Here is a 25,731-nt window from a genome sequence, read left to right on the forward strand (position 1 = left end):
TCTAGTCACCAACACCCAAAGCTAAACAAAGTCAGTCGGGTGAAACTGCAGTCATTGTGCACAGGGAGCATGTGCTGCCGCCACGAGTGTGAGTAAGAAAGAGGACACTGGAGTGAAGGAATGCGCAAATACATGTCCGTGCGCTTGTATCTCGAAGACGTAGTTGGAAGCAGACCAAAACTCAACGCTACCTGTTGCCTTTGAGGCAAAGAAAACAGTAGCTGGGAGTCTGAGAGGATGCTTTGAGTTTTCACTATATCATTTTCCACAGATTTAGAAATTTGAGGCACCTGAACTTACTGCTCAAAAATATTTTTTTGAATTGAAAATAACAAATAAATGTTTCCAGCAAAAATAGCTTCACTGAAATGGAAATATGTGGCCACCATCCAAGGAACAACTCTGAAAGAAGCCTGAGTTGGAGGGTATGGTCTCACTCATGCATTTCTATGGTGGCGCTGGGGGACAGGTGTTGGACTACTGAACTCCACCAGCCACTTCACAGGAGGAAACTGAGGCCATGTTCCCCCATAGAGTTACAGCCTCCGAAATCCTGCACAGGGTCACTGGGGAGTCAGGACTGACTTGGTGGCAGTGGGTTTCGTTTGGGATATAGTTATTCGCCTCTATAAAATAAACAATGTGTTGCTTTTGTAGTTGATACCGCAACAAAGCTAACAAATAGTGAGTCATCTTGAAAGTTATCATTGTATCCCCTTTGGGGCTGCACTTTGTTTAGTATTTAAGAAAGCAACTTCCGCTGGCACAGATCTTGGAGATCTACTCTAATACACATTGTACATATTAAATTGTATCAAGTTAAACTTAAGCTTTTGCTTTCATGAAGTTAACCACTTTGTACTGTTGCTCAGACAGCCAGGAATCTAATGAGAGGTTGGCTGTGTGGCCAGCGTGTGACGAGGCCACCGCTGTCCTTGTCTGACCAGACCTTGTGAATCCAGCCTCCAGCTCCTCAGACACGGGTGGCGGGCCGTCTCCCCTGAGGCTGTGAATCTCCGTGTGGCAGCGGACTGCCTCATCTTTCTCCATGAGCGGCTGGTGGTTTGAACCTGTGACTTTGGGGCTGTGGCAGAGAGCTAAACCACTGAAACACCAGGGCCGTAATGTCCCCCACTTGTTAATGCTTCTGGAAATAGAGCAAAGGTCATTTATATAGGCTGCTATTAAAAAATGAGCTGTTGAGTGTCAGAATCTACCTTCATGCTGAACCACAGCTCGATTTTCTAGGTTTCTGGTGCTCTGCCCGCCTGCCTGCCCACCCGCCAATATCCTGGGTCCTAACGGGCCTTCCTGTCAGGGGAGACAATGCACCGATTTCTCAGACCTGGCCTGTGCTACAGAGGGGTGAAGACAGATGAACTACACAGAGGAAGGCCCTCCCTACCGCCCCCGGATCCCGGCCCTGACTTACCACTGCACAGGCTGCCAGTTGGGGAGGAAAGGCCGGAAGCCCGTGATGCACTCAAAAGCCAGGGTGCCGAAGCTCCAGTAGTCCACTGTCACCGTGTACTTGAGCTGCTCCAGCAGCTCCGGGGCCTGCACCAGCACAGTGACGGGACACGTCGGAGCTGAGCCACCTGCCGAGCAGTCACTGCCCGGGGTGGGGGACACCCAGCCCAGCTCATTGTGCCCCCAAAACACTCCTGGCTCCTTTCTGGCAGCACTGGCCTGTCCACTCCAGGAGGAGGAATTGACCAGCGGGAGCGGGTGTAGTTCTCTGCCTTGCTCACATCACTCCCATTCACTCAGGCAGCAAGGCTACGGAGCCAGGGCCCAGGGGCTACTAGGTAGATCATACATCCTCCTCTGCGCTTTCATGTCTCGTCTAAAAGGGAGGTGGCAGCACTTTCAAGCACTTATTGCAAACGAACTGTGCACAGAGAGGAGATATGAGACATGCTGCATTACCACAAAGGGAAAGGAGGCCAGGTGATCTAAACCAAATGCACATTTGCCTAATGCTATAGGCCTACAGACAGTCTTCTGAACCAAGTCACCTGTGCTTGTACGTGGGGACAGGTTGTTTGCAATCAGGCTGTCGCTGCAGCAGAGCTGGGATAGCAGAGGATAGATAGCGTCTATAAGGCCCTCAGATGGAAGGGCTTCGAGGCATGACCCTCGTGGGGCAAAGGCATGGAGACAGGCAGGTGTGTGGTTTGGCTAAGGACTTGGCACTTTGGGAAAGGCGAGGGAGTTCAAACCCAAGAAGTTTGGGGGTGGTCAGGTCGGTTTCCACGCCTAGTTAAGGACAGGGTAGTTAGCGGGGGAATGATCAGACACGGCATTGTGGTCTGTGCAGAGCAGGTGCTGAGCTAGCAGGGGAAGTTCAGCAGGTGTCAGAAACCAACATTCCAGAGAGAGGTGAGACGCTGATGGAGCACACTGTCCTTGCTGGTGGTGTGCAGACAGGATCAGAAACCAATATTCCAGAGAGAGGTGAGACACTGATGGAGCACACTGTCCTTGCTGGTGGTGTGCAGACAGGAGAAACAGAGCTCTTTCTTTTATTCTTTCTCTGAGTAATTTGTCCCCATCTCTCCCCAAAGGAACCCTGGTGCCAGAGTGGATTACACATTGAGTGGCTAACCAGCAAGGGCAATGGTTCAAGCCCACCAGTTGTTCTGAGGGAGAAAGACGAGGCTGCCTGTTCCCATAGAGATGTAAGAAGGCAGTTCTCCCCTATGCCATCCTATTGCTCTGAACTGGAATCAACTTGAGGGCAGTGGGCTTGGTCTGGCTTTTCTCTCCCCAACATTAACTCAGGGACTCTTCCTATTCTCCGGGTTTTACATGTTCCGGCTTTTCAATGAGCTATCCATTTCCCTAGAATATCCTCTTTCCCACTCGCTCTACCCAGCCCCTCCTCCAGCCCTTCTTCACCTACTCATCCTTTAGGCTCCAGACTAGGGGAGGGAGGCCTTCTTAAGATACAGTCTTCCAGCACCCTGCTCTTTTCCTTGATAGCACGTGTCCCTGTTGTAGCTTCTCAGCTGTTTGTATAACTATTGGGGTCACGCCTGTCTCACTGCTAAACTAGAAAACTGCTGAAGGCCGGGATCACCTACGCTCATCTTCTTTACCTCTGGGTCACCAAGTCCTAACACAGTGCCTGGCACACACACTGCACTCCGTCAATATGTCCTGGATTAATACCTTAAGCGAACCCCAATATCCAAACTAAATTATGTGCAGAAGGAGTAGGAAGCTCAGAGCTCAGCCTCTTCCATGGGGCATGAGACACCACAGGAGAACCGGGGCCTCCTCAGACCAGGACAAATCGCATCCACACCTTTATTGCCAGGTAAAATCCTGAAGCACAGAGAGGTTGTGGGATCGCATCAGGGAGCACCTGCCCTTTTCATGTCAGAGATGATGTTCCACAGGCTCAAATGGATGAGGGGGCGGTGAGGGGGTGTGTAATGGCTTCAAGCAGCAAGCCCTATGCATCTAGGAATCATAAAAAGCTGGCCAGACTCAGACGCTAGGCAGCAGGGAGAGTGGAACTGTGTGAGCACAGACATGGAAGCAAGCTGACAGGCACACAGGCAAACCCCATTTCTTACCAGGTACTGCAGGGTCCCTACAAAGGACGTGCAAAGACTGCCCTGGTCCAGCTCCTTGGCATATCCGAGGTCAATAATTTTGTGTATTAACTGAAGAAAGAAAGAAACATTTGAGGTTTATGAAAACACACTGTCCTACATTCTTCTGATCATTTGCTGTTAGAGCACAGGGTCCTTTGAGTTCCCTAGGTAACAGCAGACCTGACGTTCCTCAGAGCCACCAGTTACGTGAGAGCATCAACAGCGCCAAGCTGGTAGATTTAAGGAAAAAGAAAACCATCATGAGAATCGCTAGACATGTGTCCCCTTGAGCTGCCACCAAGCCTGAGAGGAAGTTCAAAACCAACAGCCCGTGACGTGAGTCAGCCCTCAACATTGCTAAAGTTGGACTGTCTAACACGAAAAGACTGGGCCAGTCCCTTAACCGTAAATGCTTTAACATCTCAAATCTTATGAGGGGGTAACCCCCCACACCCGGAATTCCACCCCAACAAAGCTATGTATTTAAATTTTTTTCACAAAACAACCTTAGCACCTTCAAAGTACTCTCCATTACACTCAATACATTTGTCAAATCTGAGATTCCATTCTTGGAAACATTTTTCAAACTCATCAGTTTGGATGGCTGACAGCACCTCCCTCGTTTTTCCTTCATCTCTTCTATGTCATCAAATTGCTGTCCTTTCATGTCCCTCTTCATTCAAGGAAACCAAAGAAGTCGCAAAGAGCGCAGGCAGGTGAGTAAAGTGTGTGTGGGGCAAGAGAGGCGTGCTGTTTTTTGCCAAAAAACTGGCGCACTGAGATGCTACGTGAGCAGGTGCATTGTTGTGGTGGCACAACCAGTCCTGTCTGCCACAAATCAGGCCTTCTTTGTCGCACAGTGTTATGCAATCTTTTCAGAGCCTCTAAATAAACCAGTGGTTCTCGACCTTCCTAATGCCGCAACCCTTTAATACAGTTCCTCATGTTTTTGAACCCCCCCAACCATTATTTCGTTGTGAATGTATAAGGGTGCTTTACTCAATTGATGTATGTATGGATTGTGATAAAGAGTTGTATGAGCCCCAATAAAATGATTTATTAAAAAAATTATTTTCATTGCTACTTCATAACTATCATTTTGCTACTGTTATGAATGGGGCAAACCCTGTGAAAGGGTCATTTGACCCCCAAAGGGGTCGTGACTCACAGGTGAGAACTGCTGCTCTAAGGGAAAGCTTGTTTAACAGGCTGACCCGTTGAACGAACTCCAAATGCACTACCAGCTGACATTTTCATCTGTTCGGGAAGTATAAGGACATCCAGAATGAGGTTTCTCATCAATTGACATTTCACCGTTTTGTTTTTTTTTGGGAAGGGGAAAACCACTCATGCACTTGAGTTTCCCATAAGGCTGTCCTTGTAAGCGGTGCTCGACTTCACAACACTGTCTGGGGCATTTTTTCTCAACAGGAAACAAAATTTCACAACCGCAGTCACATTGTTCTCTTCAATCGGCCATCACAAAAAACGAGGTTCGAGCAAAACTGCTTTTACTAAAAAACTCACTGTGACCTGAGAGAACCTTCCTGGCGACACCCCTGGGTGCACTAACTCAGAGCAAGTTCCTTGCTGCTCCCTGCAGCTCCGCACAGCGGAGCCTTTTCCATTTTGGGAGTGTACCCCCTTGTAGAAGTCCTGGCAGGACCGAGGGTGAACTGGAACTGGTGAGTGCTCTGACAGTCCCAGCCAGGCCCGGAACACACTGATGGCAGCTCCCTGGAAGGGATTGGGAGACCACAGAGCTGAGTGACCACACTCTGCTCAGCTGAGCCTGCAGTGCTCATCACCCTCAGCTGGACGAAGGCCATGGTGTCAACTGGATGGAGAGGGGAATCCCATGCCTCTGGAGGGGACCATGGACGGGGTCAGGGAAGATGCCTCTCTCACAAAGAGCCCTGGCGACTTCGCGGGTGGACTCTGCCAGCTCATCATGCCTCCGGTCGGCCCATCCAGAGCCGACATGCTGCAGCAAAAGCTGAGGGTCTGGACTGAGGAAACGGCCCGGCACCAGCGCAGGGTGGCTTCCCACCCCGCCACAGGAGAGGGCTGCTAAGGCACAGGAGGGGTCGTGGGAAGCCTTTGGAAAAGGCAAAACTAGAGACACTCAAAAGCAGTGCGAATCGTTGCCAGGGGCTGCGGTGAAGGCGAGGGCGGGCGGGAGAGGAAGGATTGCTGAACCGACGGAGCCCTCTAGAGGGTGTTGAGATAGTGAGCCTGTTCTACAAGATACGACGTCATGGCTTTGTCCAAACCTATAGAACTGCACAAAGAGCAAACCCTCATGTGAACGACGGCTTTTAGTCAACAAGAATCTACCAAACGTACCGCATCCATCACAAGACGTGATTAATAGAGGGGAACGTGGAGGAATGGAGGGGAGGTACTGCAGGAACACTGTGTACTTTCTGTAAACCTACAACTGCTGTGCTGGGGAAAAAATAGTCTATTAAAAAAATAAAAAGTTGAGGTGCTGAACAAATGGAAAACAGAAAGTTCGCTTCCAAGAAGTGCTGGTCCCAGAGGTGGGGTGGGGTTGGTGGAGGAGGTAAGAAGACAAACATTTTCCTTATCAGATTCCTGCAACTTGGGCAACGAACAATGTAATTCATTCAAATTTGCCTCTGTCTGCAAGGGTGAACTTTCTACTGGATCCTGTTCAAAGTCCAAAAGCACTTAATCAGAGCATCAAAGCGGCACTGAAGGAAAGGCAAGTGGCGCAGAGGCCCACGGAGCGCGGGCCTGCCTCATGTGGTGGGGGGCTCACCCTCTGCTCCCCCTGCTGCAGGACGATGTTCTCCGGCTTTAGATCCCGGTGGATGATCCTGTTTTCATGAAGGTATCGAAGCGCCGAGGCTGAGAGAATGGAGAAGAGAGGACATTTGAGTAAGCCCAAACAAGACTCTCCTAACCTGCAAAAGACTCTCCTACCTGGGAGGCATAGTGGTTGTGACTTAGACTGCTAACCAAAAGGCCAGCAGTTTGAAACCACCTGCCGCTCCAAGGGAGAAAGACAGGGCTCTCTAGTCTCCTAAAGGGTTATATGGTCTTGGAAACTCATAGGTAGGGCAGTTCTGTCCTGTCCGATAGGGTTGAGATGAGTCAGCATTGACTGGATAGTTGGGAGAGTGTATGCGTGTGCCCACACGCGTGCGTGTCCCATTAGATACAACAATTACTCAGTGCCAATGAAAACCTTTGCGACACACCCTGCAGGATCCAGTGTCCTGGATTGTTCTGCGCCCTCGCCCTCGGAGGGCGGCAGCACCCACTTTGGGGAACTGCTAAATTGTCTGCCAGGCAAGTCACACCCACAGCAACACTAAGGGACAGAGTAGAACAACTCCCGAGGGGTTTCCAGGTCTGTGAGTATCTGCAGAAGCCTCAGCTTTCCACCGTGGAGCCACTGGGGAGATCAAGCCCCCAAGCTTTGGGTTAGTAGCCAAGCACTTCAGGGTCATGCCCCTAGGGCGCCTGGCAGAGCAGTCGGAACAAATGCTAATTAAAGCAACCTTAAGATGCCTTTCACCTCTTGGACTGCAATGAATTCTAGCTGAGAAGAAATACAGGCTGCTCCTTCCACTGCTGAAAGGAACAGGAAGTACCGCCCTGTACTGCGAAAGTACTGTGGCCAGGTCTGTTGCACTCTAGAATACACACATGGCTGGGCCCATTCTTTCTGTGTCAGAGGAGGAGGAACACAGCGCCCCTCTGAAGCCATGCGATACAACAGGCTCGTTCTCTCTGGCACGCTCTGTCTGCAATATCATGAATCGTCTGCATGTTGAGCACGCAGTCTGAGAGGCTTCTTCATGAGGAAACGCAGCATCAGGATGAGACAAAGGCTCGGTAACAACCTGCCATCTGCAGGTGCTACGACCTTGTTGTTGAAAGAGGACGGGAAGCGCCTACTGATGAAGATCTCAAAGACGACCGCCTTGGGATTACACCTCAACAGAAAGGGGGGAAACATTCTTCACAACTGGCCCCATAAACAACATCATGAAAAGCACAGAAAAGCTGTCATTGATTTCATTTTATTTGGATCCGCAATCAAGGCTCATGGAAGCAGCAGTCAAGTCAAATGATCTATGCTACTGGGAAACTCTGCTGTGCAGGGCCTCTTGAAAATGTCCAAGAGCAAAGATGTCCTTTTGAGGACTAAGTTGTGGCTGACTCAAGTCTTGGCATTTTCCATTGCTTCTGGTGCGTGGGAGCTGGTTGATGGGCAAGAAAGACTAAAGGGAGGCTGATGCATTTGCAACGATCACGTTGATGAGGGACATTAAGTAGCTCAAGTGCCGAGCAGCAAAGATGCCAAGATTCTGTTCTCACTTATTGTTATCAAGAGGGAAGAGTCCCTGGAGGACAACAACATGCTTGGGAAAGAGGAGGGTCAGCAACAAACAAACAAACAAGAGGAAGCCCCCTCAACGAGATGGACTGAGCCCGTGGCTGCAGCACCGGCTCAGACACAGGCTCAGTTGTGAGGATGGTGCAGGCTGGGCAGTGTTTTATTCGGTTACGCGGTGTTGCTAACAGTCAGAACGGACTCAGGCACCTAACAACTCCGCAATATGTTCTTGGGCGATTTACACTTTGCTGGAACACTCCTGCTCTGAAGTGTGGGTGTCTCTGGGAGGAGGGGGCACAGAAGGGGCAGGGCGAGCAGGTGAGATGCAGTCGAGGCGGCAGCAAAAGCTGCACCCAGCTGCCCAGGGTGTGGCTTTGTCAGCCCGGCAGGGAACAGCAGTGGCGAGCCACACAAAGCAAAAGGAGGGTCAGCACTGGGCACACACTAGAACAGAACAGGCTCAGGAAATGTTCCAGAACACAAAAGAATTATGGTAGGTAGACTTCAAGGAGAGCTCTGGGCCGACCTTGGTCACGAGATCCTCAGAGAAGAAACAAATGGGTTGAATTTTGTATACAAGTCAGAAATGGGAATGAAAGCCAAACCCAGGCTTATCAGCAACCCCAACTGCATCCACAGAGCCCAAAGGCGCCAGAGACGGGAAGGTTGTCTGAGGCACGTTAACCATTTCCATGAAGAGAACCCAAGACGAATCTTCTGTCCGCCGGTGCCCAGCACCAGGACAGAGGCCAAAATAGGATGACGGGACTTATCCAAAAGATTGAGGAGTTCTTCTGGGAAAACATAAAGCTTCCCAATACTTTGGCCAAATCCAGAGAAGGAAGAAAATGAGAGGAACTAGCATTTGAGGATGGAATTATGCTAGGAGCAGAAAATTATGCTATAAACGTTATGCATGTCATCTTTTTATATCACTGTTTGCTGAAGTAGGCAGTCCCACCCACTGGGGTGAAGTGGGGTCCTGAATGGTTCAAGAGGGTGGCAGATGCAGATACCTACACTTTATCCTGGGTTCTAGACTGTAGTACAAAAGCTTTTAAATGCCAGAGGGGTGCTGAATTTTTTTTTTTTATGAAAAGGAGACAGTAGGCCAAGTAAATTTGGAAATCTATGATTTATATAGATCATTTCATCCTCCAAAAGAATGCTAATTTGGTAAATAATGCTCCCATTTTATAAATGTTTAAAAAAAATAGCCTGGAGGGGCCAGATCTGACCCTTTGGCCTTCCTGCTGCCGAGAGGCAGAGGTCACACATGCCTCCATGCTCCAGCCTTCTGTACCTACTGAGACACCAGCCCTTCATCCCACGGCCCTCCACTTCTCTGCTAGATTATATAATTCATTGCATGGGCAACACAGAACTCATACATGCAATATGTACAATTATGGAAGTTTATTAAGGAAGTTAACAGGTTTAACTATAAGTCAGGATCAGAAAATATTGAAGATACAGTCACTGGTCCACACTTCTTCTCAGCCAGCAGCCAACTCCCTCTCTTCTTGACCTCAGCTTCTTGGCCATGTGATCCCTTGGCCTCTGCCTCTGTGGGCCAGGAAGCCAGCCTGCTGCTCAGCCTCACAGCCTCACAGTCTCAGTGCTGCTCCTCTGTTCTGTTTCATGGTCCCCTTGTCTCAGCTTCTGGTCTTGGCCTGGCTCCTTTGCTCTCTCCCCTGGTCTCAGTACTTTGGCCTCAGCCTCTACCACTTCAGTGAGAGATCTCAAAAGGGTTCTTAGCAGACCATACCCCAAGGAGACAAAGGGAAATGGCTTGGTTTACACCCGCTACTAAAGTAGAGACTTAATCCCATCCATTAGCATAGAAGAAATCTTAAAAAAAAAAAAACCAACCCACTCATTGCCATCAAGTAGATCTCAACTTATAGCAATTCTATAGGATAGGGGTTCTCAACCTTCCTCATGCTGTGACCCTTTAATACAGTTCCTCATGCGGTGACTCCCAACCATAAGATTATTTTTGTTGCTACTTCATCACTGTAATTTTGCTACCGTTATGAATTGGGAGTCCCCTGTGAAGGGGTCGTGACCCACAGGTTGAGAACCGCTGCTCTAGGACAAAGTAGAACTGTACTATGGCATTGAAAAGCTTCCACAGGAGGGGAGTAGAGCCAGACCAAACTCACAGCCATCGAGTCCATTCCAGCCCTAAAGGATGAGACAGGACTGCCCTGTGGGTTTCCACAGTTAGAACCTCTAGGGGAGGTAGAAAGCTTGCCTTTCTCTCTCAGAGCAGCTGCTGGCGTCAAACTGCTGACTTTTTGGTTAGCAGCCTGTAGTAGTTACATAATCTGGGGTCATTTTGAGACTATTAAGAGCGAAGGAGTAGATTTAGACTGTCAATCAGATCGCAGCTTGATGACCTCATTTGGAGGCACTATGGAGATAAATAGCTTACTGGAGGCCAGGCACACTCTCTGCTCCATCTTCTTGCTGACAAGTCACATGGAGCTACGCTGATGGAGCCAAAGCCCTGGAGCTAGAGGAGCCACAATGCCAGTGCTGAGATGCTTCCACTGCCACTGGATCCACAAGACTTTGCACCCACTGGCCTATGATCTTCCTGCATTTGGTGTGTTGCGTGAGTCTAAAGAGGAATTTATAGACTGGTATTAGACAAATAGGCTAATATCAGACTTATGGACTTGATCTGACTGAGCTGTTTTCTTAATATAAAATTACTATCTCTATAAAGTTCTTTCTTATATACATGAGTGTCTCTGGATTTGTTTCTCGAGTCAACCCGGACTAACACACAGCCCAACACACAACCCCCTACCAGGAAGTCCTCAAGGTCCCTATGAGTCAGAATCCATTTGATGGCAGGCAGTGAGTTTGGTTTGGGTTCTGCTCCTATACAGATGTACGGTCTCAGACACCCGCTTCGTTCTATAGGATGGCTGCAAGGCAGCACCAACTCCCTCAAAAACAGGATCATAGCCACAAGCACAGAGGCCAGAATTTATAATACATCACACCTGGGTTTATGGCTAGGAAGGCCATATTAGTTGACTCATCTCAATAAATAAGAAAACTCGTGCTCTGAAAAGTAATGTACACAAGGTCACAATGAACAAAAACAGGAAGAGCTGGTATTTGAACCTGGAAAGGCTAATTATATATGGATATCTGGCTTTTGAAAATAAGTCTTTACTTCTTTTAATTTCCTATGGGGTTTAATTCGTTCATTTGACAAGTATTTATTGAGCAGATGCTATACACGATGCTATGGTGGTTAAGTTTTGTGTCAACTTGGCTGGTTCAGTAGTTTGGCACTAATCCCCCACAATGGGATCTAACACGATGTAATCAACCCTGAGAGTGGCCAGCAGCTATGGTAGGGTGCAGCTCTCTTGGTTAGGTATGCGGGCTTAAGGAAAATGGAAGAAAGATTATTTGAGGGTGTGGCCTGCTCCTTTTCTTTAAAGCAGACTCTGGGGAAGTTTTACTGCTGCTGGATTTGGATCCTGTACCTGGTTCATTGTTCTCCTGCCATATTGTCTGCAGGTCCCAGGAGCCATCAGCTTCTTGCCAACCTTGGATTCATTCAACTTTGCATCTACCAGCCTGGGGTTTCCCTGCTTCCTGGTCATCAACTGCGGCAGCTACATTGAGTCAGGAGAAGCCTTCAGTTTACCATCTGACTCACAGACTTGAACTGGACTGGACTTGCCTGCTTCTACAGCTGTGTGAGCCCTTCTGTAATGTAAAGCTCTCTGTTTACACACACATAAAAAGTGCCACTAGTTTTGCTTCTCTAGAGAACTCAACGTAGAGATACAGAACAGACTAACCCCAAACTAAACCTACTGCCAATGAGCTAACTCTGACTTGTAGAAACCTTATACACTATATCAAGATTTACAGCTTGAGGAACCCAAATAGTTTCTAAGGCTGTCAGTCTTTATGGAAGCTAACAGCCTCATCTTTCTCCAAAGCAGCAGCTGGTGGGCTTGAACAGCAGACCTTGCATCAGCAGCCTAACGTCTACTTGACAGTGCCCACAAGCCACTTCCACAGATGATGAAAGTACCTTAATCCCAGTGCACTATTCCCATTGAAAGGAAGCCTGGTGATACAATGGTTAAGCACTTGGCTGCTAATCCAGAAGGCAATGGTTTGAAAGCCTAAGCCCACTCCTCGGGAGAAAGATATGGCAATTGCTTTGTAAAGATTCATAGCTTTGCAAACCCTATGTGGCAGTTTTATTCTATAGGGTTTCTATGAGTTGGAATCAACTGATTACGGTGGATTTCGTGTCTGTTTTTTCTGAGTACTACACCAAATGCATTTGTTGCCTATGAGCCAATTCCAACTCACAGTGACACTGCATGTGTCATGGCAAGACCGTGCTAGGTCAGGATTTCTTTCTTTCACTATTATTTTTAATTTGTTGAGCGATAATTAACATATCATACAATTCAATAGTTCAGGGTTGTGCGATCATCGCCACAATGAACTTTGGAAATCTTTCTTCCTTCTTATACCCACTGAGGCTGACTCCCCGTTCCAGCCGCTACACACACTTCTGTGCCCCCAAACCAAAAACCCAACTCACAGCCATTGAGTCAATGTGATTCTTCAGGACAGGGTAAAGTTTGCGAGACTGTAACTGTTTGCGGGAGTAGGAAGGCCCATCTTTCTCCCTCGGAGCAGCTGGTGGTTTCAAACTGCTGACCTTTTGGATTGCAGCCCAGCGAGCAACCACCAGGCCGTCAGGGCTCCTTTCTCTGCCCCCAGGCAACCATTAATCCAGCTACTGTTTTCATACATAGACCCATCCTTGTTTTCCTAGACAGGAAAACATACAAAACAAGGATAAACAACCAGCAAGGACCCTGCACCAAAGACAATAGGAGACCAAAGAAAACCCCCATCTACAGAAAGCAGAAAATGTAACAATTTTAGAATGAATTCACAATAGGTCCCGAGGGAGAACAAATGAAAAGGTGTTAGATTCCAGCCTAAATAGAGTTGCTAAAATCCATGTTACAAGGCTCTGTGTCTGCTATCAAGGCTGTTGACAGTCCTAGTCTATGTACATTGGAGATTCAGTGGGTACTGGATTCACGTAAACTGAACTCCAAACGCCTTGCTTTCCAGTCAATTTTGACTCATAACAATCCTATAGGGCAGAATAGAAACTGCCCCATGTGGGCTTCTGATACTGTAACTCAATAGGAGTAGAAACCTTCATCCTTCTCCCATGGAGCAGCTAGTTGATTTCGAATTGCTGACCTTGGGGTTTGCAGCCCAATGCGTACCCACTCCTGCAAACGGACTTTGGGGCTCTGATTTTCAATGATTGATTTTTCAGAAGTAGATCATCAGACTCTTTCAAGCTGCTTGGGAAAATAGGGAATCAGTGACTTAAAGAAATGTAATACTTAATCTTCTATAGAAGGATAACCTGAACAACATTTGAGATCTTATCTTACTCTGATTTACTGGTGATTTACACACACACAAATTTGAACAATTATGGAAGTGACCACACAAGCCAAGTGGACTCAACAGACTGTGCAATGAGTAGAAGGTTCTAAGATCCGTGGGAAACCACTTGAGGAAGTAAAAAGTTACAAGAGGAAGTACACATTAATGCATACTTGAGACAATTATTTAAAGACGTTCTTAAGAAACTATTTGCTGAACCAACACACAATCTAATAAATGAAAGAAAAACACTTGAGAAAATAGCATTAAAGCCAAACACTTGGGAGAAGCTCTAGCCAAAGACATGCCAAAGGTGCCGCCCAGAGGAAAAGAAGCAGAATCCCCCCGTCCACTGATCGGCTTTCTGACCCACTCACAGGAGAGCCACTGGGGAAGGGGACAGGATCAACCCAATGTCCGAGCCAAACGAGGAAGGCTGGACTTACAGCAAGCTATGGAGAAAACAGGTGGAACCCGTGAGCAACTGTGGACTAGTTCCTCTGGGGAGGCAGAGGGCTCACCCACAGGGCGGGCAGTGAGCAGAGAGACGCTCCTACAGAGAAAGCTGGGCGCTCCATCCGGAAGGGGCAGAGACACAGGATTTAGAGTAGGACGGGACTCTTTCATGTTAGGTTCTCTGGATCCAAACCTTCAATATGTGATTTCGTGAATGATTTCTTTTACTTCTTTCTTACCTGCCTTCTATCAACTGTAGCACAGCAAAGGTAAGGGACAGGACCCCGTTAGCAAGGCAGCGAGGAGAAGGCCAGCTAGGCCTAAAGCAAAGGGTTAAAGAACCCAGCATGACAAATGGGGCAAAAGTTAACCTAATCCAGGCAGATGTCCTTGCATTTCCGTTGTCAACTTTTCTGTATGTTTGACATTTGGCGGGGGGGGGGGGGGGGGGAGGAGGAAAAGTAGACAATAGAAAATAAAAAAACCACTTTAATGAGTTGAGATGGAGAAGGAATGGAGATCACATCATATCCCCATCCTGGGAGGTAAACTTAGGGGGGAAAAACTTTAAACCTTTGATCTCAAACTTTCAAGGTGTTCCAACAATCTTAAAGACTTTTTTTTAAAGACCCTGGTGAAGCCCCACTGTGACCTCTGATGTGTACCCCTAAGCTGGCGTCACTGCCAATGGTCACTCCTGGATCCACCACACGAGATGCCCAGGGCCTGAGAGACCCTCTCCCATCTCTGCAGGCTGAGAGGCCTCTCCACCCCAGAGTCACTCTGGTTTCAGAGTGGGCCCAGGGACCCGCCCAGAGGCAGCGCGTCTGCGCACAAGAACTGCCGCGCTGGGGATGGAAACATTCAATGCTAAGGGAAGAAATACATTTGGATGACAACCTATTCCATCACTGTCCATTCCAGGAAAGTAGGGAGTGGAGTTTTTTAATGGAAAAGGAAACCTGTGATTCTATATACACGTCATGCCTTAGGAAGGAAGGAAGGAAGGAAGGGAAATCTATTTGAGTTCAGCGTCTGCCTGGCTGACCTCTTGCTGACACCTCCCCACCCCATCCCCGCCAACACACACCCCACCACCCTCTGTCATGACCAGAGCAATGAAACATGGCTGTATGGGCTCTAGGGGTCCTGGGGAGTTTACCGATGTCGCTAAGCAAGGTATGGATGGCTCCTTCCCGCAGGCCGCAGCAGTTCTCAAACTGGTTCAGGTACTGCCAAGAAATTGGAAGGAAGAAGCAGAGTGAGAAACACAGCCCAGCAGTCAGTCCACCCAGTGCTTTCTTTTAAACCTTAGAGCCCAAACTTTCTTTTTTTTTAATTGTGAAATATTTATTGCTAATTACAAATAAATGAAATTGTGTCTTGAAGCATGGTGTAGCATAGGTAATAGTCTTAATATAACAACAGTAAACTACATTGCTACAGTTTGCGACAGTCCCAAACTTTCAAGGTACTCCAACAATCTTAAAGATTTTTTTTTAAAGGCCCTGGTGAAGTGCCTCTGTGACCTCTGATATCCGTTTCCCTGATCCTCTAAGTGCTGCAGAGCCGAGCCAGGTCAGGGTCTGGGCAGTCAGGTAAGACTCTCCGGGCAGAGGAGGAGGAAGTGGTAAGCGGGCACCTCAGAGGCGCTCCCTCATACTGCCCGTCTGTGCGGGACGCAGCTGAGTCATTCTGAGCTCCGGAATTTTCAAGTCTCACACGTTGCTGTACTTCTGGAGAAGGCAGGCTAGAGTCCAAACATAGCCCCCGTGATCCCCGTTCCCAGTTCCCACCGCAGGTGAGGATGGAAGACAGTCACGGAGTAGCACCCTCTGGACACTTTCTTTGGGTTGCCTGGGCACTTGGGGGTAATGATAACAAAGCCCCACTGCCATCGGGTGGATGCTGACTCATGGCAACCCTGTTGGGCAGGGCAGAACTGCCCCTGTGAGCTTCCGCTGAGCGACAACCCTCTCTCTATGGGAGTAGAAAGCCTTGTCTTCTCCTGAGGAGCCGCTAGTGATTTCAAACTGCTGGCCCTGCAGTTAACAGCCTAAGGAGCAATCCACTACGCTACCAGGGCAACACAGAGCTACAAATCTAATGCACACTTGCTACGAGCCAAGCGCCACTGCTTCACATGCACTTTCTCATTTAAGCCTTGGCACCGCCACCCAAGGTAGGCACTGTTGGACTTCCCGTTGCGCAGGCGAGAAGACTCGGCACCCAGGCTCTCAGAGGGCAGGGCTGCAGTCTGAAGCCAAGTCCAGCTGATGCTCCACCCAAACACTGAACCCCTATGCCTTGCCTGACTGGCTCTCTCACCTTGCCAGGAGTTCAACCTCTGGCCGGAAGTGCCTCCAAGGAGGGAAATAACTTGTCTGCTGAGGCTGGTAGCCACTACTTGACAGGTATTCCCAGGGATGCTAAGGAGGGTCTTGCCCACAGGGCACGCCTGTACGTCTAAACTCTTTACAGCAATGCTGCCTTGTATATTGGCTCACATAGAGGGTGGCTCGACTCCATGGGGGGGAGTTTGGTGGGGGCTGGAACATGCTGGCTGTCCGTCTCTCTCCTAACCCTCCAGTCGATGCTGACTCATAGCAATCGCAGAGGGTGGGGCAGGCTTCTCCCTGGGAGTTTCTGAGATGGTGACTGTTTATGGGAGAAGAAAGCCCCATCTTTCCTGCAAGGAGTGGGCAGGTCTGCGTGTGAGTATGGGTTTCCTCTTAAAGCAGAGGATGACAAGGTCTTATCTGGAGAACAACAGATCTAAGAGCTCTGGGCAGGAGCCCAGTGACACCCGTCCCTGCAGCCCTTGAGGGGCACAGCTCCCTGCAGGGTAGACTTGCTTCTTATACCCTCCCACCCCACCCCCCACCAGCCTCCCTTCCCTGCCCCAAATCATTCTACAATCCAAACCACAGGGGTTTGCATCTCTCCTGGCTCATGGGCTCTTTGCTCCCAGGGGATCGGGGGAAATCCTCTGCCCAGCTTGGCAGCCCTCCATGACCTGGCCACCACCCACTTACTACCCACGCTGCTCAGTCCCAATCAATTGCAAAAACATGGCCTTGTCTTTGTACATAGCGGCAGTTAGTAATCCAATGATTGGCAAAGGTTAGGAAAATACAGAGGGAAATCCAAGCGCTGTCAGGGTCTCCATTTCTCATGCGTTATCAGTCCCCTGATGGAGGCCGTGCCGCAGTCTGGGTGCACATCCTGCTGGGCCACTGCACCCCTCCCTTCCTGCTCGGGAGGGGCTAGCCACTCAAGTGGGGGCCACCTTGAGAGAGCGTCCTTTTCGGGAGACAAAAGCTTATGACGCTGCTCTGGGAAAACTGCCCTGTAAAGCTGAACTGGCCGCCTGGGCATCGTGCTCCCCAGTACCGTACACCTTCTTTGAGAGCTAACGGTGGAGTGAGACCTGCGTCAACAGAGCAAGCTGGGGGTCAGCCCGCTCCAACCCCGGGGACACCCACCCATTCGTGCTGGACAACCATGCTCCAGACTTATTTTTCTTGTCTGTTTGTTTTGATGTTTGAAATGAACGTGGAGGTCACGAAAAGCCCCCATTCGACTTCAGTTTTACTTTTCCTTCTCTTGGAGCCACTGGACCACCGTTTCCATCTGCGGAGTAAGAAATCTGGAGGGGGCTCCAGACTCTTTTGAATGGCTGCTTGTGGTGGTTGTGGATGCTTTGTTTTTAAAAGCCAACCACCAGAGCTTTCCCCCCCAGGCACACGCAGGTAGACACAATCTGCCACGCTTCGGTTAGCAGCCCAGTAACTGCACCACCTGGGGGAGGTCCCTCCTCCTCAGAGAGTCCTCTTGTTTTAGTACAAAGAGAACGCGTCTCATTTCTCAAAAGGCTCTGTGGCACGATTCCATTTCCCAGATGGTACAGGTGGCCCGCAGTCTGGGAGTTAATTATGACTCACTGCCTTCTCTGGGGCGGCCGGATTGGGAGCCCTGCCTGTCTTACCAACCTCACAGGGTGGCTGACAGTCGATCGAGGTAGTGTGTGCAAGCAGGTGCTGTAGTCCTGTCTGAGAGAGCACCTGGCAGGCAGACGCCCAGCGTCGTCTGTCCTAAGACCAGCAGGCAGCAACGCACACCGAGAAGTGTCCAGCCTAGCCAGGCGCCGGGAAAGGAGAAGCTGGCACCCAGAAGGTGAGTCAGGGGTGGCCCCCGAGCCCGGCCCTCTGAGTGCTCAGTCAGCGCCCTTCCTGCTGCGCTCCGGGACGGACGGTGTGTGCGGCACGGCCGGCCTCGGCGGGAAGGAAGAGCCTCCTAATAAGGGCAGTGGTGGCAGGCACGGAAGCTGAGGGCAATGCAGGTTTGTTTTGGAACTTTTCCCTGTCTCACTCCTCCGTCAAGGCCTCGGATCATGCTGTCCTTGTCGCTTTAGTCATCGCCGGGCAGAATGTACAGCTCGCCCTTCCCCAGGTTGACGTCACCGCCACTGATTCACAAGTGCATATCACCCTGAGCTGGGGATGGACCATGGGAGCCTGACCGGGAGACACCTGAACCATTCCGGCCCCTGTGGTTCTTTAGCTTCCTGGGGACCCAAAGAGGAGAATGGTGAAAGGCCATAGGCTGTTCACCCCTGGGCCCTGTCCTCAGGGGCTGGCGTGGGGTGTGGGGGTGTGTGTGCATCCCTGCCACCCGAAGCCTCACCTTCCGGAGATCGCCTCCTTGGCAGTACTCCATGGCAAGCAGGGGCAAGTCGTTGGGGGCCAAGTTCTGCATGCCCTCGGGGACATCCCGGGCAGCCACCACATTGGGGTGGTTCAGCCTAGGAAGGAGCAGAGACCAGTGAGGACAGACCCTGGGCTTAGCCTCCTGCACCCCCCCCCCCCATGTCCTTAGCCCAGTCCCCCTTACAGCAGAAGTCCCAAGGGAGACACTGAGTAACCGAGCAGAGTAACCCATGCTCTCAGGCCAGCCCTCAGCACTCCCCCAGCTCTGCTTGGAGCCCCACGGGATCACAGGGCCTCCAGGGCACTGTGGGTGATGGGCGTAATGACGTAATAGATGATGGAATGATCTGGTGCGAGGGAGTCATGTGCAGCTTGGGGAGTGTGATTTCTTTAGAGTCCCCCAGTCAAACCCCTCGTCGTACGTATGTCAGCACTGCTTCTGAAAGCTGAGACAGCAGAGAGACTCCGATCTCAGAGGGCCATGCGGATGTGGATGAGGGGGACCGGGACGATGAGGAGGACAACAAAGACGATGAAGTGTGTGCGTGGGCAGCACACGCTTCTGCGGCACCCCCTCTTTTTTATGAGGTCAACAGCAGTGCTTACCGGCACGCCTGACTAGCGGGGAGGACGGCATCCATCTAGCAGACGGACAGACCCTGCCTCCTCCCTGGAGGGCTAAGTGTCAGCTAGAGGTTGACAGCAGTGCAGAGTCATATACCACCTTGGGATTGGAAATAGAGGGGAAAAGAGGATTTTTGCTGGCAGAGAAAAGGCCATCCTGGCGCCTACATGGGATGACTTAGTTTCACCAATGAAGTTGGCCAAAAGCCCTCCATGAGGCCCGGTGCTCGGCTTTAAAGATTTTCATTGTGGCCTGGGTACAAGAAGGCACCTCCTAGAGAAAGCAGGCCAGTTTCTTTTCGGTTTGGACAGTCTGCCAGGGTCCCCTGCAGATTTCAGAGCCCTTCCGCCGGCCCTCCACCCCTGCAGCTCCCTGGCGTGGCTCCAGCACCCCAGCTCTGTGCACTCAGGCCCTCACCTTCGCATGATCTGGATTTCCAGGCACCACCGCTCCCGGTTCCGGGGGCTGAGCTCCTGTCGGCACTGCTTGATAGCAATCTGCTCACCTGTTTCCTGCAGAGAGAGCATGGCCAGGCCCAGCACAATTAAGGGTCAAAAAGACAGGGCCTTCCATCAGAAACTGCGTCCTGAAGGTGAACCCAGGGCCCAGGGCATATAATGCAATTGCCTCTGCCAGCTCTCAGACTGGCACATACCTCTAAGAGTAATCCTCCAGGATCTGCCATTGGCTCAGACTCATCTCCTCTAACTCTGCACCTGCCCTTCTCCATCAGTGCCAGCCAGTCTTCCGAACCCTTTATGGCCTTGCTCAGTCCCTACCTCCTCCCCGCAATCTCAGCTAACCACTACTACCCAGATTTCTCACTACTCCGAGCCACTCTGGCGGGATTAGGTTTAGCTATGTGGCATTAACAGGACCGCACGGCTGAGGGTCTATCTGTTTTCACCTATACAAAGGGCACTTTCCTATGATCCAACCTAATAACTAATGCCATCATCAGCGTCCTCGCTGTTCCACGCAAGCATCTTTTATTTGTTCATTTTGTTTGCTTTCTTCTCTCTCCAGAGTCCAGAGAAGGCGCACCAAACCCCCCACACCAAATCACTGCCATCAAGTCATTGCTGACACAGAGAGACCTTATAGGACGGAGTAGAACTGGTTCTATGGGTTTCTGAGACGGTACATCTTTACGGGTCTAGAACTCCTCATTTTTCTACTGTGGAGAAACTGTGGTTTCAAACTACTGGCCTTGCAGTTGGCAGCCCAACTTGTAACCCACTAGGCTGGTTCCAGTCCACATATGAGCTATGCAGCCCTGGCCAGAAATCAGTCTGTACAATGGGTTTAATGTCCACCATTCAGAGCCCGTGTCCAGACCTTAGTAGCTGCTCATTTAATCTACTAAAGCCCTCCTCCACGTCCTGGTCAGGCAGCTCCTCCCAAATTTGGCTTCCATCCAACTCTCCTCCTACTCTCCCATCACCTCACAGTAGGCACCTGCTACCACAGCTCGCAGAACCCCCCAGCCCTTCTCCTATGCTTCCTAGTCTCTGCCTTCATGCACATGGGTCCACAGGCACCACGGTCCTCCCGGCCGCTGGGAGTCGAGCCCTCCTCCAGGTTCCTCTGACATTCAACTGCTGCACATTTTTACAGGCTGACAGGAGTTTCTTGTCTGTATGGCCACAGGGTTATTTTCTTTGTTAAACTTATATTCCCCTGCCTTTATATGCAGTGACCTCACACCCAGCATCTAGCACAAGACCCTCAATGTTCTAGAACTGAAGAGAAGGCCATCCACAAACGCTGATAGCTCATGGACTGAATTAAATGGTGTTTCCTGAGCACCGACTCTTCCCTTTTCCTGGGTGCTTAGGCAGAATCTAGGGCCTAGTGGGACAGGCTGAAAAGGAAGGTGCTGTGGCTATAGAGTTGGTGGCGGAGGCCTGCACACGGGCTCTGGTTTCTGGCATTTCAGATGCCCCTCGGGCAACAATGGGAGGTGTCACGGCTCCACCACCACTGCCTCTTCCTCCTCCGTCCCCAGGACTCCAGGGCACAGCTCCAGTGACACTGGCTTGAGGGCTGATCCAGCCATGGGTACCTAAGCAAGCTGACGTAGGCTCCACATGCCTATATCCAGGTGTGCAGCTGAGGCAAGACCCTGCCCAACAGCCATGCACTCCACACATGCCTGGGGAAGAGCCATGGCCTGTCATACATCTAACGATGGGACTTTAGGACTATACCAGTCTCCTGCTGCCCCATAGAAGGCTGCCCATGATCTTTTTTCTCAGTTTATGAAGTTTTGTACTTAGAAGGGTCATAAATCTATTAAGTGAAGTCATTTATATGGTCCTGAAGGGGGCTTGAGATCCGTCTACACACCAATGGTGGCTAGTTCCCGGATGCTGCTCAGGGTTGCTGCATGGTGTGGGTGGATACGGTTTATTTACCCACTGTGGAGAGGGTATGAGTTGTTTCTGGTTTGAGTCTTTGAATTAAGTTGCTATAAATATTTTTTTTTTAAAAAGTAAACCTACCTTCAAAGTCCCACGTGGATTAAGCTTCCATCAAATCCCCTCTGACCACTGACCAGAGATGTGAACAGTCTTACCCTCAGAGTGCATTGGTAAATTACCTCTACCCTCCTGACCAGGCCAGGGAAGGGAAGTCTCCCTTGGGGGGCTTGCCTGGGTGTGTCCTTGATGTAGATCTCCATATTGGGGGTTGCACAGTCACAAGCCGCACCCTGACCACCTTGGGGAGGGCCCTGGTCCTATCTTGTAAGCTCCTGCTCCAGCAATCCCACTTGTAACAACAATGTATGGATCTGCCACCAATCATGCATTTGTGATACTTCTCTCTTTGATCTCCTATGTCCTCTTTAAAGCTCCATCTACCAGCAAACCCTGGGACACCATATGACCGTGTGCTAACTGCCTCCCCTCATCTACATAGATCTTTGCCTTTGTCTTGTCACTGGCCCATTTAAGGTTTAATAAATGTTCTCTTAAAAAAAAAGAAAGAAAAAAGAAGGAAAGAAAGAAAGAAAAGACAAGAAAAGGCCCACATTGTGGCGGGACCTGGTGCATGTGGCTGTCTTGAGGCAAAACATCGCATCCTAGCCCGATGGTTACTGACTGGCTGTGACCCCTGTGGAAACAAGGAGCCCCCCGAAGAGAAAAGGAACAAGGGAGACCCCCAAGCACAAGCAGATACTGTCAAATAAGACCACCAATAACTGATCAGTAAACCAGTCCAAAGAAGGAAATTTCAGAAAACAAAACAAAAACGGAAGTGCATTCGGACTCCTGCAATCTCTCTAGGATTCTCTAGAAGTGGCTTTTATCAAAGCCCCCAGCTGCTTGGCTAAGCTCCCTGCCATACAGTTACCTCACGTGTCCATTTTTTCCAAAACAGCCTTGTTGAGGCATAATTCACATACCCTACAATGCCTCCATTCTAAATGTGTAACTCCATGATTTTTAGTAGATTCACAGAACTGTTCAACTATTGCCATAATAAAAAAAAACCCAACATCATATGCATTAGCTATCATTCTTTACCCCACACCCCCCAGCCCTAGGTAACCATGGTCTATCTAGTTTACACCTCCATGGATTTTCCTGTTCTGGATTCACTCTGGGGTTCTTGGTGAAGGTCTTTTTCATGTAGCATATGCCTCCAAGCTTCGTCCATGTAGTAGCCACACACCTACTTTTGTGCCTAGAACATACTCTTTGGTCCAGCCTGCTGGAGTAGGCTTTGATGGTCAAGGTTCTACAGAAGTATCAACCTCTTTCTTTGTCTATAAGAGCCCTGACCCTTGGTATGAATTCTGAGAGAGAGCTGACCTACAAAATCTGCAAATCCTGTTGCTATGGGACCAATGAGTACAGATGTACACATGAATTTGGGTAGAAGTCCATCCAGTACTCCGCAGGGGGAGGGAACATGTTAAAAGAAAAGCATTTTTTTTTTGTTTTTTAAACTATGAAATCTTCCTATATTTATTTTTGATCCAAATGAAAAGCATTTTTCAACCAAGGTATTGACTTGTGTCAAGTCTTGCAAAACCTTCTACCATCTATCCCAAGAGCTTCCTGACTCTTCCCTTTCATCAGTTCTCCAACTGATGTGAACCGGGTTTCAAGCTTCACCCCTCCTCAGTGTTCACACTCCAACATTCTTGCCCAGTTTGATGGTAGCTCCATCAATAGCGGCTCAGCCCGGTGCTTTGATAGATGCTTGTTTCCAGTCAGATAGACTCCAGAGACACTGAGACGTGTAGACTGACGCTGACCGTAGACCAATGGACAGAGCTGTTAACATTTTGAGAGGGTCCACTCATCATACAATCCTTCCATGAATAGCGACAGTTTAGGTGGACATAGTGTAACTCATCGTTAGCTGCCTCACTCTAAGACCTTAAACCAAGATACCGAAAAGTTTGCACCTATTACATACAAGTCACAGGGTAGTTTATTCATTTGATATTGCTACTGGGGGAAAATCATCATAGACTTAATGGCTTAACACAAAATGAGCTTATAATGCTCTTACAGCTCTGGAGGCCAGAGTTTCATGGGCCTAAAACTGATGAGGCGCCAGGAGGGGCTGCATTCCTCCTGGGGACTTCTAGGGGAGAATCCATTCCCTGGCCCTTTCTAGCTTCTAGAGGCCACCCACTTCCCTGGCGTATGGGTCCTACCTCCATTCCCAAAATCAACGGTGCCCAGGTTAGCACTTCTCACACAGCACTGTCTTAACACCGACTCTCCTGCCGCCTTCTTCCATTTTCAAGAATCCCTTTAAGGACACTGGTTCTGCTCAGATAATACAAGGTAAACTCTCTCTTTAAGCAAGATGACTAGTAATCTTAACTCTACCTGCCATCTTAATTCCCCTTTGTCATATAATCACCGGTTCTGGGGACTCCGATGCAAATCGGTTGGTGGGCTCACAACAAATGGAACTGCCTACAAATTGCCTGAAACAAATGGAATGCTTCCTTCACACAACAGAACAGTTCCCAGTTCCATCTGACCCACAGGGTAGTTTGACTAAATGCCTTAGGCAAAAGCTCATGATTTAATCTGCCTGGCCATCTTTGTAGACTTGTGACCAACACAAACACTAGACTGACAGACAGCTTTCACGTGACCCACCCTGGAACCCAAGCTAAGGTGTGGACTTTGCAATAGGAACACCAAACACGTCTTAGAAAAAGCAGGCACACAAACTAAAGGCCAGCTCATGTGGACAGCTCAGCTCAGTCCTCACAACTACAGTGAAATCCTAGAAACATCTGATGCCTAGATGCAGGCTCACAGGAAGCTTTCTACTGACCGTCACCCGGATCTGCCTCGAGGAAGTGCCGTTAAACATGCCAGTTCTCAGCTCTGGCTCATTGAACACTGGGACCCCTGGCCAAATGATGTTCTGCTGCTAAGACCCCACCTGCTCCAGAACACAAACCTCAATTAAGCAGTCCAGGCACAGATCATGCACACCGGGGGCTGGAGCCCCACCAGCACTGCAACTCAAGCAGCAAAGGATGACTAACTTTCAGCTTGACTTGGCCTGGAACCCCCTGGAGTCTCCGTTTGGTGCTACAGAAATCCAGCATTTGCATGAAATGGCCCTAGGCCTAATCTCTAGCAGATGGCTCCCTGGGTGGGGCACAACCTAACAGGGGTTTGCTTTGCTTGACAAAATGGGACCACAAGTTAGTGAGATTATCTTTATTGAATGGAGTTGCTTATGAAGGTTCTTAAAAATCTACATGGCGTACACAAGAACACCCAATGTGTACATGCATGTGAAAACAAGGGCTCGACGGCATGTCTTCAGACTCCTGAGAACTACAAAGAAGTCTAGGGCAGGAGTGAGCTGGAAGGGCAGTCCATGAGAAAAGAGAGGTGCTAGCCCAGTTTCCCTAAATAGGCCTTCCTGCAATGACTTGGTGCTAGCCCCGTTTCCCTAAAGAGGCCTTCCTGCAATGACTTGGTGCTAGCCCTGTTTCCCTAAATAGGCCTTCCTGCAATGACTTGGGGAAATTCGAACTAAGAACTGTGTTTACACAGGTAGCCCAGAAAAAGGCAACCTCTTGATATGGTAACCACCCAACAAGCCATTGTGGTTTATAAAGGGCCAATTAATAATAGCCTTGCTCTGTTCTCAGCCCTTGATCTCCAGGATAAGTATTTCAGAAAGAAGGGCCAGAGCTGAGCCCAGACTGTGGACAGGACTCACTCAAGCCAGAGGGTCAAAAGGTCCAGGATCTGGCTGCAGCTTCCCACTGACTCACCAGGTAACCCACACGCACCCTTCCCTCAGCCTTGCGGGTCTATGCTGAGAAGGCAAAGACTTCCTTAATCCTACTGACACCACAATAGGCAAGGAACCTCAACCGCACCCATAGCCCAGAGCAGGGGCCAGCAGCCAAGTAGGTCAGGATGTAAGTAAGCCCTTCCTCCTTCACCAGGTAAATGTGTGACGTTAGGCTCATTATGAAATCTAGATCCT

At 49.6% G+C, this 25,731-nt stretch overlaps 1 protein-coding gene across 2 annotated transcripts in view; it reads right to left on the bottom strand.

Moving 5' to 3' along the window:
• Positions 1-25,731, bottom strand: part of IKBKB (inhibitor of nuclear factor kappa B kinase subunit beta) — a 59,515-nt gene that overhangs the window by 23,223 nt on the left and 10,561 nt on the right. For both annotated transcript variants that reach the window (XM_075556609.1, XM_075556608.1), the window contains exons 3-8: positions 19,657-19,751; positions 18,592-18,709; positions 15,068-15,137; positions 6,391-6,479; positions 3,585-3,674; positions 1,433-1,557 (exon numbers count right to left, since the gene is read on the bottom strand). In XM_075556609.1, coding sequence (XP_075412724.1) covers positions 1,433-1,557; positions 3,585-3,674; positions 6,391-6,479; positions 15,068-15,137; positions 18,592-18,709; positions 19,657-19,751 — 587 coding nt within the window. The remainder of the gene's footprint in view (positions 1-1,432; positions 1,558-3,584; positions 3,675-6,390; positions 6,480-15,067; positions 15,138-18,591; positions 18,710-19,656; positions 19,752-25,731) is intronic.

The sequence above is a fragment of the Tenrec ecaudatus genome, chromosome 8 (genome assembly GCF_050624435.1).
Source record: "Tenrec ecaudatus isolate mTenEca1 chromosome 8, mTenEca1.hap1, whole genome shotgun sequence".
NCBI lineage: Eukaryota > Metazoa > Chordata > Mammalia > Afrosoricida > Tenrecidae > Tenrec > Tenrec ecaudatus.